General features: G+C 32.7%; 1 protein-coding gene across 4 annotated transcripts in view; it reads left to right on the top strand.

The window, feature by feature from the left end:
• The window catches only part of LOC116777815 (homeobox protein caupolican-like), a 65,618-nt gene that overhangs the window by 24,386 nt on the left and 20,573 nt on the right, over window positions 1-20,659 (top strand). For 2 of the 4 annotated variants that reach the window (XM_032671546.2, XM_032671543.2), the window contains exon 2: window positions 15,378-15,743. In XM_032671546.2, the coding sequence (XP_032527437.1) occupies window positions 15,378-15,743 (366 nt within the window). Of the gene's footprint in view, window positions 1-2,214; window positions 2,480-6,182; window positions 6,258-15,377; window positions 15,744-20,659 lie in introns of those variants that run through there. The other 2 variants (XM_032671544.2, XM_032671545.2) reach the window with 2 other exon arrangements.

The following is a 20,659-nucleotide window of genomic DNA, read 5'->3' as shown; positions in this document are numbered from 1 at the left end:
AATTGAAATCTACAAAAATGGAAACGAATTTTCTGTGAAGTGTTTTAATTACCATAGTAAGACCTAAATGGAAATAGAGCCCACACACATATACATAAAACACACACACACAAAACATTCATACGGTTAATGTAGATAACTATAGATAAATTTAAAATTAGTTCATGTACATATTTAAAAGAAAATAGTCGGCCTAAAAGTTCGGTTTAGATATTTATTAGCTAAAAACTATTTAAATATGGGTCTGCCAGTTCAAAAAATAATTTCATTATTTAAGCTGTAATCATTTTTGCTCTCTACAAATACAGAACATTGAGTGTAAATATTTCAAATAAATTGCATAATATTTAAAGTAAAATCATTCATAAAATTTATTTAATTACTTAAACGGTACCACTGTAAAAAGTTCCACATCTCGAGATATATTTACTTCAAGTTACGATGCCTCTGAAGTTTTGAATGAAGCTGAGTCTACATTAGCATTGCAAAATTTTATTATAGTTATAAAAATATGAAATACAATACACAATAAGTCATATTAGTATACAAATCATGATATACATCTATTTTTTGATTTAGAAACTTTGATAAAAGATAGCACGCAATTGAGCGTCGCCAAACGGACAGCGCCATCTATGGACGGGTGACGAAGTTAATAGTGTCTAGGGGTTGTTTTATACATACTGCATATACATTTGAATAGACAATTGAATCGTCGTAGCGGGCATTTTATTTGAAAAACAGAAATTAAAGTATTTATTTTCTAGTGCTACGAAATCACATCTAAAGATTATTTAATCTAATATCTTAAAATTATAATGGTTGTGTGAAGAGAATACACAAACGTTATTTCGTTGGTAAACATTCTTATATCTGCTTTAGTCGTATGTAGTTATTTCGCCGCCCGCATGCTATTGACCTCAGCTGTTCTTCAAAACAATTTTATTATTTTTCTTAAGACAAAAAGATACGCTCCAGTTGATTTAACGACGCTTATATATAACGCTCGCATGTATGTCACATGTATTAATTAAAGGTAGAAATAAAAACGTAATATGTAAATAAAGTTTATCTTTGATGACTGTTTTATAAAGCATCAAGATCGTCATATTAAATCCATAGCTAACGATAGTATAGATATCTATTAATAATATTTAAGAACAAATTAAATATATATATATATATATATATATATATATTACCGAACTTAAATAAAAATGTATATATTTATATTAAGTATTCGTTATTTATATCGTAATTAAATGTTTAATTCAAACCGATTCGATATTAAAATAATATGAACTATTTTTATATGTAGGTAGGTAGTTTTAATAATCAATAAATGTGCTTAAAATGAAAGCGATAAAAGATATGAATTTTTATATATAATATATATTTTTTATAACTGTGTGGGTATCTTATTAGTTAACTCATTAAATATTAATATACAGTTCTAAACAGTGAAGGACGTGATTGAGACGTCATAATGTTCAGTTTATAATAAAAGTTATTTTTAAAAAGAGTTCATATAAAAAATGATCTCCTAAAAGTAGGTCTACCAAATGTTTGACGGAATTATGAACTAGCGTTTAGTTATATGTGTTATGCACATATAGCCAAGATGTGTTTTTATCTCACAATTTATAGGACACCAAAATGTATGCTAAGTTATTGTATTGTTTCGTAGATGTGTGATAAATGTGAAGGTGGCCAATAGACCGCCTTCAAAACCTCCGTCAGATGCTTCTAACATTAATTAGTCATAAAGGCGTTACTGTCGTCACCGTCTCTCGGATCACTTCGGGAACATAAATAAAATATAAAACACAGGTATGAGACATAAAGTCCATTCCAAACTCGCTCCGTGATTCTGACAAGGTGAAACAACTCGTCCCGGGCCCAGTCATTTTTTGCCTATAGAGATTTGTTTGCTCGTACTCTCGACTGTCTCGCCGAAAACCCATAAACATGATCAACTCAGAGCGACTACTTTTTTCCGTCCCCCCACCAGGCTGAGGCGGCGCCGTTTGATGGGGCGGCGGTTGTCGGTAGTGGGGTCGCTGAAAGCCAATCGAGGCTCGTATACCCCGTCGGAGTTTCGAGAAGGATAGAAAACCTGAACCGTCATTGGGCACTGGAGCCGCTCTCCTCCTATGGGTGGGACGAAAATGGCTCTATCCTTCGGCGGTGGGGCGTTTGAATTCTGGCGCGAGCCAGTCTGTGTCGAGAATCGAAAGCGTGAAGGTGTCGGTAGAGTCGTCCGGCATGCCAACAGTGGCTCCGACACACTGACGCGATGGCAGCGCGAGGCGCAGCCGCCGCGCATACGAACTGTGATAAACAAACTTAATATATATACATATACAAGTTAACCGTCCGTGAAAGACTTTGAGAGAGAGTGTAGTGTGAAGCCGCCCTTATGATCCTCCCAATGGCAGCGTACGCACAATTTGGCTATTCGTATCCATCCGCCTCGCAGGTCAGTTGATAGATACTTAATATAAAAATGTGTATAAACGCTCACTTCATAGAAAATCAGATTCCGTTGAGAGAAAAAATCATTTTAATGTCGTTAATGAACCCAACAGTTAAAATACAAGTAAAGTGTAAAACTTTTTGTATGTCGACGAACATTTTTATTGCAACCTTAAGTATAACCTACTGAATAAATGAGTCATTTAATTATTCTCAGCCCGATCCAACAGAATCTAACTATTGTTTACTCAAACGATCGCCGTCGGTACAATCGTAAGACAATGGCGCCTGTTATAATCTAACGAATTATATAATTTTATATTTCATGATACAATCTTCGTTATTACAAAAATTTACAATAAACACTTGTGCAATATAACAAACATTTTGATGACATTAAATTTAACAATTATTATTATTAATAGATTGCTTTAGAACTATATTATTGAGTTTTAAACAGCAATTATAACACACAAAACTCATAACCAAAATATGATTCAATGTATTATTTACATTTACATATAATATGGTAATAATTTTAAGTGACCTACATAATATTCCTTATATTTATATGTCTGTATATAAACTTTAGTATATAAACAGTGTCTCTTATATAATATAAACTCCAACGATTTAATTAAATAGAACAATAGATATATATGTACGGATAACCTAATTAGTGGAGACAACAGAAAAACAAAATCGGCATGTTATCACTTATCCGATAATGTATCATTGTAATTATAAGTGTTTTAATATTATTGATCTTAGTTATTGTTAAAATTATTTAATACTGTCATGTAAAATATTAATATTACATGAGGGAAGTAGGCATATCGTACGTTCATTTAATATTAATATTTCTCATACATTTTATATCAGCCATGTTAAGATATGAAAAAAGAATTTTTTCACTTTTATAACATTTTAACGTCTGAAACTTGATGTCTTGAATTCATAAAATTAGTATTTCTTTATCCGAAATATTTTGTTTATTATAAAAAAAAATATTAAAAGTTATAGAAATTTATCTACATTCTCAATTCCTTGCAACCCTTGCGTTGCAAATGTACTGAAATTCTTCTGGACAAATGGAGACAATAACATGACTTACTCCATATTTTGTTAGCGGTAAGTATTTTAAGACATTTGATATTTTTTTTATTTTATTCGCTTGATAGTCATTAGAAAATTAACCTCCAAGAGGATCCGCCACATAATTACAGCACATCTTAGTTTGAGTTCAAATAAATAAGAGCAGTATACATAAAAAAAAAACTTTCTTTTGTATTAGTATTTGTCACTACCGTCATCTTGATGGTGGGTCGAGATCCGAAAAACGTAACATCTTCACAAAACATTAGCTCTTTATAAAAAAAAAAAAACATCATTCGGTCCTGAAATTGATTTATTCTTTCCTATTTTTCTCACAATTAGGATTATAAAATACAATATTAAAAAAATATTTATGTGTTTTATTGAAAAAGTCATCCCATTTATATTAATAGGCTTCCGTCAATTGATCCCATTATCACGAATAGAATATTATGAAAAATAACTAGCGGCGCAATGAAATAATAAAAAAATAATAACAGCGAGTAACAAAATGTAACAATCAAATTCCATTTCAATTGAAATGTTCACGTTTCTGTATAAACTAATCGTAATCAAATTGAATTTATATACCGAATTGTGATTGAATTATATGCTATATATATAAATATATATAATAATAAATATATATAAAGCAATAAAATACATTCATTTTTACTTTAAATGAGTCATAAATTTTTTTTTTCTAAGTATCTCATATATTTTTACGATATCCTCAAAATGTATTCAACATATTATACATGTAATGTATATACACAAACATAAAAATTATAATAATTTATTATACAATATTTGATATGAATTAATACATAATTTTTTAACACCTATAATAATATGTGTGTACCTATGTCCGACTACCACACATCCTCAAACAGAGGCAGACCATTAAAAACTTGACCTATAACTTATATGGTCAGTAATTTTCTGCCGCATTGGGCGCCTACAATGCATTTCAAACACCACTACAAACTGCTATTGTATATACGAATAATAAAGTGTTAGTTTCATAGAAACAGAAATGTATAAAGTAATCCCCATATTACGTGGTACCGGGAATCATTGATAGTATGTTTTATAAGAGAATTTAGCTAAGATTTTGTATTTTGTATTCATCTCAACTCATCGGATCGTCTGTTTAATTAAAATAATCTGTATGTATTTTAATACGAATTACTTGCCTATTTAAAAATGGTGAGATCTTTTTAAAATTCCTTCGAAATTAATTCTAGAACATTAAGGCTTTGTGTGCACATCTGTACCGGGACCTACTATCTGAACAATTTTCCGTCTAATTGACCGATTCCAATGGACCGTGTGACGTCACGCAGTTAATGCTTAATAGCGTTCTGATATGAAGCATATTCACATGTTGTATTTGTATCCACGACCTGGAACTAATAATAGATGCATAAAGGGCATATAATAATAATATATGCATATAAAAAAACTATATTGAATTACACGGCCACTGTTTTATTTCTTTTGCAAGTACCACTTGTAAATTCCATTAAAAATTGTCGATGATCAACCAATATGAAATAAATAGCTTTATAAAAAGAATCACAAATATTTAAAAATTGCTTCTGCTTTACGACCGCTTTAAGTTGAGTAAATCTTAAAAAGGAAGGAAAGCAATTGAACTTTTAACGATCTCGTCGCTTATTGTTTATGAAATGAAGACCCTGACTACTGATATTTTTTTCAATGAACACGTATTGAATTATTTATACAATATTACAGCGCGCCTTGTTCGTGTACAATGTAAAATATTTTTTGCTACCTCACTTAATATTAATAGATATGTCTCGTAATTCAAAACATTAGTTCTGTTGAACAACTACCAGCACTTAGACACATCAATGCAATCATATGAAGCTTTGTTTTATGTATAGTTTTAATCACATTGCAATTGATTCGTGGAAGAGGAGATAGTTCCGATCTAAACACTAAGCTGCAACACCTTTAAGTCAAACAATTGGTAATTTTTACTAACATATAATAACAACTGATAAATAAACCAAATTAATTTATGGAAATCGCTACCCAAGTGATTAACAATCGATTTATATATAAATGTAATTACATTATACAGTAAATTTAAACTCCAATAGTGTCGCAATCGCGCCCTTTTCTAATAAAACTGAACGGTAAAGCTTACTCGGGGAAATAATTAACATTATTCCACTCTCATATTGTGTGAGTGCGAACGTTGTGCGTAAAGTGGATCCATTTATCTGGAAATCCGGTGGGAGGTCACAGCAAAAGTCCACAATAAAAGCCGGGTCCGGTAGCACAGTTTAATTGAGTCCTCCGACCTCATAATCCGAACCTCCCGTCCCACCCGCTAAATGTTATTTATAAGCCAAACTCCGGACGCCCGCCGGCGAACCTCCGTATAAATTTTAGCCTATTCCAAACCGCTGAGCCGAGATTCGTTTATTGTTTTTCTCCGATCTACGTAATTAATTCTCCATTATGCCATTGCTCATACGCTCGTTATTAAACTTGTTAATAATTTAAGATGGAACATGCATCTCAAATTGGCGTCGCGGTCAATTGCTTTTCTCGAAAGTATTGCTTTAGTATGATTGTTATCGATCGATACTCTCCCGTTTAATTTGATCACGATCGTGATGTACAGCGTGTATCATTCACACAAACATATTAACGTAAGTCATTTATTATATAGGCTATACTACATCTCTATCCGCGTCTAGTCGATTCTATCGGTTTCAGCTTCTCGTTGCTTTAATGCTTTTGTTAACTATAACAAAACTATTTTTGTCGTATTAAATATGTTATAATAGAAACAAATGAAATCGAGATACATTATTTTATGTTCATTGACTGTAGGTAATACAATCGAATCGCATACCTTTACGCACACCTGAAGTGTACATTTCAGTGTTAATATCCGTCGGCGGTGGAACTGACGAGGCGAATTGTATCGTATGCCATAAATGAATACACATTCAGTATTAACTAGTGGGAATTCGGCTATCGGAATTATCGATGCTATCCACCGGACAATAATTGAATGGAATCGCGTTAAATGACCATTGATTGTTGTTGCGGGTGCGATTGATATTTATCTGCGATCGTCGCCCTGAGCGACGAGGTCCTCTGCGCGAATCTAATATTATAATGTTACATATTCACCGGTTTATGCAATGTTAGTCCTTAAGTGAATGCAATAAAGGCGGCAGGTGAAGTGCAGGTGAACGTGTAGTTGTACCGATGTAGAGCGTGTGTCGTGTCACAGTGTCGTGTCGGAGGCGCCACGCACTATCAAAGTCGTGACGATTCAAAACAATGTCAAAATACTCATTTAAAGTTTACCAAGTTGTCGTGTAATAAATATTGTAATGAATATTACTTAGTGGAAGTCAGTAATAAAATTTATATCTTTCTCATTTGTCACTTGTAAATTTATTGTTACTTTGTTACTGTTAGACATTTACAATTTTAAATGTTACTTTGAAGAAAATTTACGTTATGCACTTAAACACATTATGTCCTCGTGTTATATAAATAAACCCATTTTTAAAGCTATTCAACATAAAATGTGGACATGAAATAGGTGTAATACGTATAAATGAATTACATATTAACCGATCGTAAATTAAATACAAAAGCAAGTTTTTACCCTACGCTTTAAATCACTATATGCGAGGAAATATAAATTAATTATAACGAACAAAGTACCGAGACAGAAAGAATCGTACAAAAAGTGCAACAAACTGTTGAGTTTATGTGTTGCTTTATTACGAATGTGGCTACGTGAGGCTAATTCTGTTTTACGTTGATGACAATTGACTTAAGAAGATCCTATTACAGACCAATCGAGGTCCAGGATTCGGTGAATATTTGTCTATTTAGATAACAATACCAAAGTTTAAGCTGAAATAAAAGAAGAAACGTTACAATAACATACATTGAAGTTAAAATGACTTTTAAATAATATTTCGTCTCAACTCTAGAAGTGTATAATTTACAAAAATAATTGTTCGGTAGTTATGTAGAGGTTTGCATGGAGGAAAGTGGGGATAAATTAAAATACGACTCCTGTACGTCAAGAGCCTAAAAATGTGAACGTTTACCGGCAATCATAATAATGATCGGTTATCGATTTGTATGGCGTGCTTAAGAACGGACATTTAGAACAGGCCCGCAGCTATACCTAATCTGACTACCTACTGCTATACACGATATCGTCGTATCAGCGTCCAGTCTTATAATTTGGGCAAATTCATATTATAATGTCTGATAACTATCTAATTATTATAATGACCTTCTTAACATATGAGATGAGAGATTTTTATAATATAGAGGCCAATAAAGTTATGAACGTCTTTATGTCCCTAACGGTTTTTTAAAATAAACACATATTAAGTTTATTGTCAGCGGGTTTATGATCCGTTCCGACATTAAATACATTTGATGCAGTTGCAAGTAGCTAATGTTATACAATTAATGTAATCTGATCTTCTGTAATGTGGCCTTAAAACGTAATTCTGTGGTTTTATCCGTCTATCGGCACATTTTTTTCTCAGTAAGAACTGTTCAAATTGTATAATATATCTATTTGTTGATAGAATCATAAACAAAAATGCATATTAACTCGTGAGAGGGTGAACGAATAAATTTTAGCTTGGAGATCTGCGTGATTATGTTAGCGCCATTATTTTTTATCGATACCTTAATTATGATCAAAGTGCACACAATTCCATAAGGTCAGTATAAAAAACATAGTTATAAGTTTAGAATGTGACTCGATAAAATTCTAGAATAGATGTGGCACGCTATGTCACTCACGTTATATTCAAATTAGGCCAGTACCAACTTAGTGGGACTCCTTTTTTCATGATGTGGTGATACAGAAGAGAGGTCAACCCGAGTCGTAGAACTCATTTAAATGTTGTTCGGATCCCTTTTTTATCAAGGCATTGGCCTAAAACGATATTATGTAAATTGCCGATGCTTAAATTTTAATTAAGTCCCCGATAAAAGTAAGAAACGAATAAAAATTTATACAAAAGATCCGATTTTGCGTGTTGCAATATATAAAAAAAAGCATTTGCTATGCCCTAGTCTGCAGATGGTCCAAAAATACAAGATTCGTCGCTGTTTTTTTTTAGTTCGCTGGTACGTCGAAAATCATTAATGATTAACGCTGCGACTAGGTCTATGACAGCGTCCGAAACTGTTCAAATATTGATGGTCGCTAAAAGCCGTAGTATCCATTGGATAGGCATAAATTCAATGAACTCCTCCCACTTCAATTAGTTTATGTGACTACCATATGAATAGGGGAAAACTTTGAACAGGCGGCTTTTACGAGGATAACGGGCTGGTTATATAATTTAAGGTATCTTAAATTCATGATACAACAACTTTGTAGGTGTGTAATATAGGTGTAGGGAAACTCATTAACAGATCATCTTAATATGAAATGTATGGACATTAGATCTTTGCGGCATCCAAATTAGTTGACAATAATATTTAGTGTAAAGAGAAAGATTAAATTTTATATTTGAAATTCGATTCCGACAAGATTTCAAATGTTTTATATATAGCATTGGATGTATATCTTTTAGCGAAAATTATCTTGTGGAAACACCTGGTTTGATAACGAAATACTACATACATACTGAGAAATTTAATGTGAATGTGTCTGTCTGTTGATGGTAGACGACCATGTTGTTACTTATTTCATTATAATTCCATTTCATAAAAATCTCAATATAATCATGCAAATAATAGAAAATTGATTTGGCTACGTTAAAGCTAAAATATTGTGTATTGCAAATTGTCAAGCAAATTCGCGGTTTAAATTTAGTAATCAAAATATTTAATATAATACTATATAATCGATCTATTTTATTTTGTTCGGCGATTTTGAATCCTAGCTGCCCATATTCTTATTAAGTTTAATATATTTACCTATATATATATATAAAGAGTATGGGCAGCTAGAAATATATTTAAGAAGCTAAAAGTACTTAAAATTCTTAGAGGTACGACATTTTTCTAAAGTAAGTTTTGTCAAGTGCATTTTTGTATGCTAATACAAGGTACATATATCTTAACCAGAGTCCTCCGGAAATCTGGGACAGTTTGGCACCCTACATAGGAATAGACAGTAAAATTTAAAAAAACTTAAAAGCAATCGCCGCTCAAAATTTTAGGTACCTGTAGCTTGTCGCATCCAAAATGCTACTACGTATTACTTTTTATATTGACGCCATGTAATTATAATTCTGTCAAGGGAGTGAACAAAAAGTTTGTGTAGCCAATTCTGAAAAAGTGTAGAATGAAGACAATTGTATTGAAGTATTGTTTGATAGCATTTCTCAGAATCGGAGTCTTAAGAAATAGCATATATGTACTCATGTCCTTTTCTTCATTATTTGAATTATGTAATGGCGAAACTAGTATAGATTATGAATAATTGAAATTGTTGATAATCCCAGGAAGCCGGGAGTTAGAGTCGGCCAATAAAAGTTCTACAATAACAACTGCCCAGTTTATAAAATAAAAATATAAGTCATATATCTGAATCGTAACTGAAAGTGTCTGTTTAATGAAATCGTTTTCATAAATGACTATTGTCTATATGACTCGCGTGATCAGAAACAACACAAACCTTTTAATAATACCTTTCCGTTGATAAACTTTGAATCGGTTGTAATTAATGAAAACATGGAAAAACTTTTTCGATAACAATGTATCGTCGATGGAAATGATAGCGGATCTAATGCCACGCCGACAGTACGGAAAGACAAATTTTATTTTACTTTATATTTTATGTTAGATTTAATATCGCGTTCTATGACATATTATAGTATGGGCAATCGATTTTATAAAATTTATCTGTCATTAGAAAACTATTCTTTTTTTCAACTGGTAACTGGAAGCTATCATAGCGGAATACAAATAAAAAAACTGGTAACAGCAAACCAAATATAAAGGAAACTTCACGCTTTGATAACCACATTTTCGCCCTCAGCATTTCACCCTATCATATATCAGGACGCCCACGGATAATCCTCCCCTCTCTTTGCGAAGCACTTTTCATTTGACAGATTGCGCTAAATAACTGAAGGCTTTTTTATTTAATTTAAGGGTAATAGAGACTATGATTGAGTTCAAGTATTTGTGTTATCCGAGTAGTTCTTATTGGATGTTCTGTTGACAAAACCAGCTGAGCGGTTTGCTTATTAAATGTCCTTCTCATATCTGTAGACCCTTTCATCATTTTTATATTATTAAATGCTTATAAGCTTACTAGAGCACTTGAACTCCCACTTCGAATCGTTCATCAAATACTTTAATTATTTTAGTTCAATATAATTTTCTAAATACTTATAAATGTTCAATAAATAGTCCTTACTAAAATTTTAATAATGACATACATATTTATCTGTATATAGCAAACTTTCGGTATGTATTACCGAGTTCGTATTCCCTTTGTCCTTGTTACAATCACATAGTAATTATTTCAATATACATTTATTTATATGGTATTAATTTTAATCCATTAGACGGTAACTATAGTATAATTATCACAATCTATACCAGTTCTATATAACAACGTAATAAGATTCATATTATTATACACATGAAGCCCTTTTGTTGGTTGTCGCTTATCTTGATCTACAACAAAATCACAGATATCTAAATATCAACGTTCCAGTAATAATACACTGTTGTTACTAATTATATGTACAGTGTATAGTATAGTGTCATACATTCTATTCGATGTATTGCAGGCCATTACAATAATACCTATGTACTAGGTAGTTAGTGTACGAACACTTAGTGAGAACGAAGCTATGGACTGTAATTAGCAACTTCCATGCAGTAATTAGATGGTTAAAAGGGTTTTTATTAATGTTTCTGAACAACAGCATATGTAAGTAAATATCACTGCAGTCTTACTGAATATTTTATTTGAGTCCAGTCAAGAAACAATCAATAATTTTAATCTAAAATTAACGACGCGATACTAAAAACTACATGACAACTTAAATTACTTTTTATCGAAATGTTCAATAATTAACTAATAAACACGGCTAGCAATATATGTTCGCACATTTGAGATAGTCCAAAACAAATATAGCAGGCGGCCGCTTTGTAATCGTAGAGGTGCGAAAGCTCCGCGTCGTTGGACTCCTACTCAAATTACATTATACCTGACACTACGTCCGATTATCGTTCACTTGCTCTTTTGGTATGTTCTTGTTTCACAAATGATTCGATTGTTTTTATAAATCTTTGGAAATCATTTCAACGAATTAATTATCGAAAGTATTCTCGATATTACCCAAAGAAAGCTAAGAATTGTAAATAATTAATGTGAGAAAAAGAAATAAATAAAATATATATTTTGGTCATGACGTGTTTGGAATCTAAGTAATTAGTTGCTTTTAATAATAATTAATCCCTAAAAGTCTGAAAGGAACAACTCGAACGTTTCTGGAGGGTTTTTTTGTTTAAAGAAAACAAGTTGATGTCCTCAAATGGAACATTAGTGATTTGAGAGGAGCCCGTATTAACTTATGCTATTATTTCAAAGATCTTTGCTCCAATATTTGATCAAATCTCTGAGCGTCGAGTCTTTCATCTTGCCGCCCAAAGTTTGTTTGATATAACGGGTTGAGTGGAGTCGAAAGGCCGTACAATACTTTTTTATTTGTCTTTTAACTTATCTCAATAAAACCTCTTTCAGGGATGAAAAGTTTTGATTTATCTGAACAAATATAAGTTGTTGTCTTACATATTTACTGACGGACAGAATATAAAAAATGTTGTACTAAGGTAACAATACGTACATCACATACCTAGCTTGGAAGAATATTGACTAAATATAGAAAAATATTTTTTTGTTAATTTTTTCGACTTCGTATCAAAATCATATACTCCTATATTCGTATTGTACAGAAAAAAATCACTTTCCTAATCGTCAAGGAATTTCAGAGCGAAAACCCATAGCTCCACAAACTTTTTTTCTATATGTGTTTTATGTCATATTATGTATATGTTTATATATGTTCCAATATTTTTAGGTTCCGTACCTCTAGCGACAAAAATGAAAATCTTGTTAATTCTTACTTAATTTCTTCCCTGAGTGGCCGTCTCTCAAGGCCCTTTTTCTTAAGCGCACGCTACTGAAACGAACATCTATTGCTCCTCGCAGGACTAGACATAAATTATATTGACTTACGTAAATGAAACGATACGCCTATTTAAACTTCTATTATTTTTGCATATTTCAACTTACTTCAAACAATCAAATCATATATTTTAAAACCATAATTTTGTATTGACGTCGCTAAATTAATATCGTTATGCACTTGAAGCAATATGTAACGCTTTCTCAAGTTTTCTTATTTTATTAAAAGAATGTACGCTATTAAATGGGCACCCTTCCACTTTTTGTCGTTACGGACCCATTAGATTATAAGTAAAACTCACATTTTCCCGTTGTGTTTATAGATCTACGGTGAAATCGATATAATACCCTTTTAATTAAAATTCGTGGTGAACACGCGTGTTAGCATTTTATATAATGAGATTATAACTCATAATAACAATAAACCTGACCATAACTAAAACACACAAACACTAAATTATGTCAAATTACTACAAAATAAGGTGTAAATGATAAAAATATGACAATATTTTTAATAAATTGTACCATTATAAATATACTGGGGCTTTGACTATCTTGATGTGTCTGGTAAAATAATGGAATTTTTATGTTAATTATATTGTTTAGTAAAATTTTATTAAGGGCATTGAAATATAATAATTTCAAATAAATACAATGACAAAATAAAAAGTGAAGGTGGTGTCAAATCGTTTTGAACTGTCGAAGCGTGATCCTCTCTAATCTTCAACACCATTCGTTTTACAAGATGTTAAGTTTTTTTCTAACGCTCTTGAAATCCGAACAGGGTACGATTCAAACGTTGCTGTAAACTAAAACTAATAAATTAAAAAGATGAAGGTAACACGATATTCAGACGAGGTGAGAAATAATATCAATGTCTAATGATGTCGAAATGCCGACAAAGAAAACATTCATTAATTATTATCCGGATCGATACACGATATTTGTATATCTTAACATAACAACATTTAAATGTATATGATAAATTGATAAGTTTTTAATTATCAGAAGTTCTTGTTTGTTAAATAAATGATATAGAACATATTATATTCTTAAATTTTAATATGAACGGTGATAGTTTTGAATACGTTGTTTTATATATCAAGTGTTATACAGCCGTTGGCTTTTAAAACCTATTAAGTCATCGGAAAGAAAAGATAATGATCAGTAAACTTGTTGTGTGTAGAGGTGACGTTAGATTTAATCTTACGTGCCCTAGAAATTGTATTAATTTGCATAATTAATATAATCATATGAGAAAGCTATTTTAAATCCAAAATATTTTAATCGTATTATATTATTTTTTTATCTAACTACTTAAAATGCGCTCCGCATACAATTAAGTGATATAGTCTCAGCGCTTTAATTGAATAACAATGTGATACTGTAATTTTGTAGGATTTTATTTTATGATAAAATACTATAGAAATGTACTTCGATTCACTAGACAACAAAACTACGCAAAGCTAGTGTAATGCATGAATTATTGTATGTCAAATGATAGTAAATTTTACATATAATAAAAATTCAAGAAGAAAGGTGTGAAAAACAAATTCATTGCGTGAAGGTCTTTATAAATACAGCATTTGATTAATGGGATTACTCTCACCCACACATTACGTAAAACAGTTAGATGCCATACAACGCATATCCAGCCGCTGACATAAATGCATACGATAAACATCTCTATCACAATGCATTTAGTAGTCAAATTGTTTGAGGATATCGATATTAAATAAAGCTTAGCCCGTGACCGAAACCTGGCAAATCGTTTATTGACATTGTTTTTTTTTTCCTTTTTCCATGTAATATTCGTAGTTGTACGTAAACGTCTGTTTTATTATTCCGTGTTTTCACTTTGAGGTTTATATTTACGGGAAAAGAAAAATTTTATTGCGAGGGCGTTTTAGTGCCTACTTATTTTTTATTTCCTTTTTATGTCATTATTCATATGGCTATAGCGAATATAATTAAAGAAAACTTTTTAAAAGAATAATGGATTGTTTCATCGGGCATTTTATTAAAATACTTTTTTTTATGTCAAGTATAAAAAAATATTATCTAAACATCAGTACTGATTTATAATTCAATAAATAATCAGGGAGATGAAGTTCGAAATACATAATACTAACATTGTTGTCACAGTCAAAATAAAGATGACCGACCAATTAAACTCTGATCTTTGAAAATAAACGTGCGGTGATAAATTTGTCAAATAAATTCAATGTAAGAGCGGCGTTTCCCGAACTTTTATGAATACGTTATAGATTTATGATTTCTTGATACATCCAATGAAGTCGACGAAACGAATACTGGTTTTTACGGCCTCATTTATTTACTTTTATAACGTGTTTAATGTTTTCCCAAACTCTCGGGTATTGGACTGATTTTTTTTTAGGCTTCCTAGTTCACTTCAAAAGACCTCTGTTGACAAATATAACTGTTATAGCCGCATTTATGACATGACATTTATTATACGTAAAAGAAAAAATAATTTAAATTTTTATACACAACGAAAAACCAGAAAGATTTTTTCTTTGTGTTTCTGTATATTTAGTTTTAAATGATGGCGTATATAAATATCAAAGATTGTTAATCGTTTCTAATATTACAGTTGCTGGTTGGCAGTAGCGGGGCTGGTAACGGCGGAGCGGCAACCTCGCCGGACGGCGGTTCGAGCTCAGCTCCGCCGCTATCTCCCGGGGGCTCCGCGGTGGCGGGAGGTGCCCTGTCCCCCGGGGCTGGCAGCCACGCCAGCACACCAGCCGCCTCCTGCTGCGACACGCCGCGGCCTATCATCACCGACCCCGTCTCCGGGCAGACCGTCTGCTCATGCCAGTACGACGCGAGACTGGCACTCACCTCTTATCCTCGCCTCTCCAGTGCTGCCGTTGGAGTCTACGGAGCTCCATATCCATCCACTGACCAGAACCCCTATCCAAGCATCGGCGTCGATAGCTCCGCATTCTATTCCCCTTTGGTAAGTGTAGGATATTAATTTATTTGAGATGAGGTTATTTGAGATGAACACGCTAAATAATAAAGAGAAATTTAATAACATTAGCACCGACACGTCTTCACCAAACGCAACACATAGATTGCAAATTGTTACGAATAGTTCGGTTGTCGTCTGGCTGTATAAGAAGGTTTATCGCTCTCGAGTCAACGTATTCGGTTCTGCCGTAGCGTGCAAGCCTCCAACCGGTCCGTGGGCGCTGGGCCAGAAAACCTCCGACACCTCGCGTCGCACCGCCACCCTGTCACGAAACATTAATACTTAAAATTTTTAATATATTAAAAAGCGAACGCCAGTACTATAGTGAATATAATATTATTTTAGCCAATACGATTTACTTATAGAAATATTTAGAAAGTTTGCGGTTATTCACGACGCCGGTTTCGTTACGTGTATCAAGAAAAAAAATATTTTTTGTATATGGGTAATCTAATCCTCGTAAAGGGATGGTAACAGGATACACAATCGTACAAGTTACATTCTGCTACAAAAGGAGATTGTATATTTCTACGATTGTTCGCTTATTGTAAAGCTTTTTTATTTAATTCGAAGCAGCGACGCGAAGCACATGTGAAATCCGCTAAGCCAAGAAAATCCTATCAAACGAAAAGATGAACCGGTTTTTGTCAAGTGTTAAGAGGACGTTCTCGCTTTAATCCGGGAGTGTCGAAACGTTTACGCCGGAAGTTTTCAGAGTCAAGTTCTCCTTTATGATTGAGTTAATTCTCTTTGTTGTTTTATTCGGATTCGCGTCTTGATTGTTTCGTTTCCCTTCAGTATAAGTTTATTCAACTCATTAATTATTATATCACGATAAAGTATAATTGTAGATGCATCCCGAATCGCCGGCAGTGAGATCTCTATCTGTCATTGTATTTAACGAGTGCTGTGAGTACCTACGCTGTGTGACCCTGTTCATGTTAATAACAGGTGTTTAAATGTATGTATATTGTCATTGTATGCCGTGCGCTCATACCTACCTCGTGACAAGCCCGGCCGGTTCCGTGCAAGCGACAATTTAGCGAACAATGACGACGCTACGCCACAAATATACCGAGGCTTGGTTCGTAAGTCTTTGAGGTGCATAATGAATTTAGGACCTCTGCACTTAGACATAAGATTGAATTTACAATAAACAAACACAAAAACCAATGCTGTTAAAAATATTCAACTGCCATTTTAGTACACGGTCGACTTAGGTGGCGCCGTCTGTCGTCTCGACTTAGCAACAATACACAGCGCCATCTTTTGTTTATTGTGCTCTTGATATTCAAATAAAATTGCATTTAGATTTGTACGTATTGTTCTTATTATTCAATTATATTTCAAAATAAAGAAATATGGATATTATGATATGAGGAATTATTATTATTTTAGCACATATCCTACAAGCGATAGTGTTTCAATCGATTAAGAATGATAAAGTTAAAGTTATTTAAAAATATCTACAGTAATGATATTATGAAAATAAAACTAATTTACTATGAAACAGGAAAGCAATGGTTCAAAATAAGATTAGTCTCACTAGTCTCTTAGTCTGAGTGAATTGGATTAGAGTTGTAAGCGCGAGTGTAAATTTCAAAGAATCTAAGAAATCACAATGGATGGTTCTCCACATGTTGATTTGAAGTTAACATTTAATTTATTTATTAATGCATTAAGTATGATATCCTCTAACATTTTTTATAGCATTACGGTTTTTATTATTTTTGAGTTTCAAGTACATTGGAACACTAAAAGGTTATTAAAGTGATACAAAAGTACAAACAAAAAATAAATAAAGATGTAACAAAAAATGCCATTGAATAGAAATACATTCTTAAAGTAAGTGATGAAAGAACTTATTTATACCTACTCTTATTTTCGTTCTCTAATAGATAACAATAACATTAGGAACTTATTGGAAGAAATTAATAAAAAAACTCCTGAAAATGCGTCTTTATTATCATTATTATATTAAATTGAATAAATTCTACTGGCCACTAAGAGAATTTCTAGCACCATATTTATAAATGATTCTATAGAGCCCCCTCCTCCGTAGAACCTTAGAAATCTATAAAGGAATTGAAAATTGCCTTGCACTTTGCCGTCGGCAAGCATTTGTTAACACAATTTCTTAAAAGAAAATTTTATTATACACACTTTGAGAACTTTATTTGAATGAAAATAGTTTCATCTGCAATATTTATATGCAGCATTTCTAGTTATATGAAAATGTTTATCAATTGGAATTTATTTTATGAATTCTGGACGATCTATGAAAAGGATATCGACTATTTCATTATTCTTATTAGAAAACGAAATTTGTAAGATATTTTTATTGTTGAATGATATCCATCGCACCGGAAGCCGTAGTGTCTACGGCGATTGTTACTACAATCCTCATTCAACATGGCTATTTTTTATTTAACTACACTGAATAGTATAAAGATTTTACCTACTAGCACAAACAGGGTAAGATTAAACTTAAATATTTATCTTAAGCCGAATGTATTTTAATTTTTTTTTTTAAATCATATGAATAAACTTTTACGTTGTAGGAAATGAGGTAGTTAAGTAATAATTGATAAAAAAAATGTTATATCAACAATGGAAAGACTCTCAGATGGCAAATATTGTGACGTATCTCCCTTTAAATGAGGAAAAAAATATATGGCTGATAAAGAAATTTCAGACAAGCCACATAATGTACAGACCAAGATGTATATTATAATAGCCTCAAAAAATTTCGTTCAATACAATTTAATTCAGTTGAACGCAACACAAATACACCCAGCAAGTGAAATCATTAAAAAACCTTTAAAGTCGAAAGTAACTTCAACTCATTTCATTATCCAAATTAAACGTTAGATAAGAAAAAACCTTCCCCACTTTAAAAACGTACAAAACGCCCGCTTAAATACATTCACTAATCTCAAGTCAAAGAATAAGTTTAGTATTCAATTAAAAGGTAGCAAGAGAGAGGGGAGATGGGCTGGACCGCTGTGGGAGGGAGATGAAAAAGGTTTTGAAGGTGCTAATAGGGTTTTATTAAGCCGTCTCACTGCTCTGGGTGGTCCTTTGTTCATTAATCAGCAGATCATGACCAAATTATCGAATGATTTGCTGTGTTTATTCCACTATTTTAATTTATTGTGTATTATTATGAACCATATTATACATTTGTCAATATACGTAAAGTCTTCATGATTGAATATATTACTGTATCATATGTAGAATTTAAAACCCGTCCGATACTTTTGTATCTCTTTTGAACATCTCAGGTTCTAATTAGTGGATTGCGACCTTGCTCATATTAATGGGGATTTTATTTTATTCTTACTAATTAGCTTAAATAAGGCATGATTGAAATAGATTCAGCAAAATTTGTAACAGTTCATCCAGATAAATGTATTTTAAAAAAAACAAATTGAATTATGAATATTCCTTAAAAGTAGACTTTATATACGTCAAACCTTTACATTAGAAAATATTAGTTGTTTTAATAATATTTATAGTGTTTCGTATTATTTATGTATGATAATATTATCAAAGTTAGCAGTTTTAGACTTGAAAGGGAATATAGGTAATGATGTATGGTGTGCGCGTGCCGCCGCAGGAGGGCGTTAGTGCGTGATACATCACAGATTACTCCCTCCCGATTACTTAGCCATTTTATTCCTTGCCGCAGATTTCCGCACTGTAACGCCCTCTATTATTGGGCCCCCTTTAACGCAACTTTGCTTTATAAACTTTCACAACTTAAAAGCTATTACGATCTGTTATTAAGCACTTTGAATAAATAAGTACAACGTCAGTAGAACGGTCATTGACGCGAAATAAGAACTAGTAAATGTTGTGAAAAAGCGTGGAATTCTGGCAAAGATGTGAATAATTGGTGGAGCTAGCTAGCGAAACAGACAAAACATAAAACAAAAATGACTAATGTTTCTCCCTCACAAGTGGAAAATTGCTGTAATTATACGACTAGCGCACGTAATACGTACTTACAGAGGTTGAGATAATATGCCAACTTACATCTGTCATTTTTTGTAATGACACCGTATCTATAAAGCACTGTACATTGAGAGCAAATACATAGCCGCCATTGCTAGCCGTGACGCAATAGTGCTAGAGGGACGTGGGTGGGCTTATCACTATACATCGACGATTTGACATAAATGCGTTAGATTATATGACAACCGATAAAATGTTGCAAGGGACCGCCTGGCCGTGATTGACACTCCGCTTGTTTACATACTGATACGCACACTTTTGTATCCTTATCTACCGGCAACATATAAGCGTTTCGACGTTATCCAAGCCTAAAATACATGGTTCCACAAATAAAATCTGTCAGTTTGCAACGCCTGGTGTGAGTTTAGTAATCATTTACAAACAATGACCGCCCGATGCCCTCGGTTCGACGCGTTAATTGCTCCGCAAATATACTCATCTTCGCACTAAGCGTTTGACTGACTTTAATGACTGAGCAAACAGAGAACGGCCGCGGTCAGTGCGGTTCCTACGCTAATAAATCTTCGGATTTTCCCCGATTTCCCGACGTCCTGCGGGCGGCGCCCTCACCACTCTTATAAATTACCTACACGTTTTCGCGATAAATCAAACAATAGACTAGCTAAATGCATTTACTATTGTTTGGACACACATCGTACCGCTATTTCTGACGCAGTCCTACATTTGCGGACGCTGCGTTTTTGCAGGAAGTGGCTAACGACTGTCCAAAATAAAACGGATATTGTGGACGATACGCGACGGCGCACTTGCGATAAATAGATCAGGATACGACTCAGTCTTGACCGTAGGAAGTTGTCTAATGCGTGTTAATTAAATCTACGATGGACATTTCTTCATAAATTTTGTGTCTATAATTGAAAACG

The sequence above is a fragment of the Danaus plexippus genome, chromosome Z, assembly GCF_018135715.1.
Source record: "Danaus plexippus chromosome Z, MEX_DaPlex, whole genome shotgun sequence".
Classification (NCBI taxonomy): Eukaryota; Metazoa; Arthropoda; class Insecta; order Lepidoptera; family Nymphalidae; genus Danaus; species Danaus plexippus.
The sequence above is the reverse complement of the archived record's forward strand: the minus strand, read 5'-3'. Positions and strand labels throughout refer to the sequence as shown.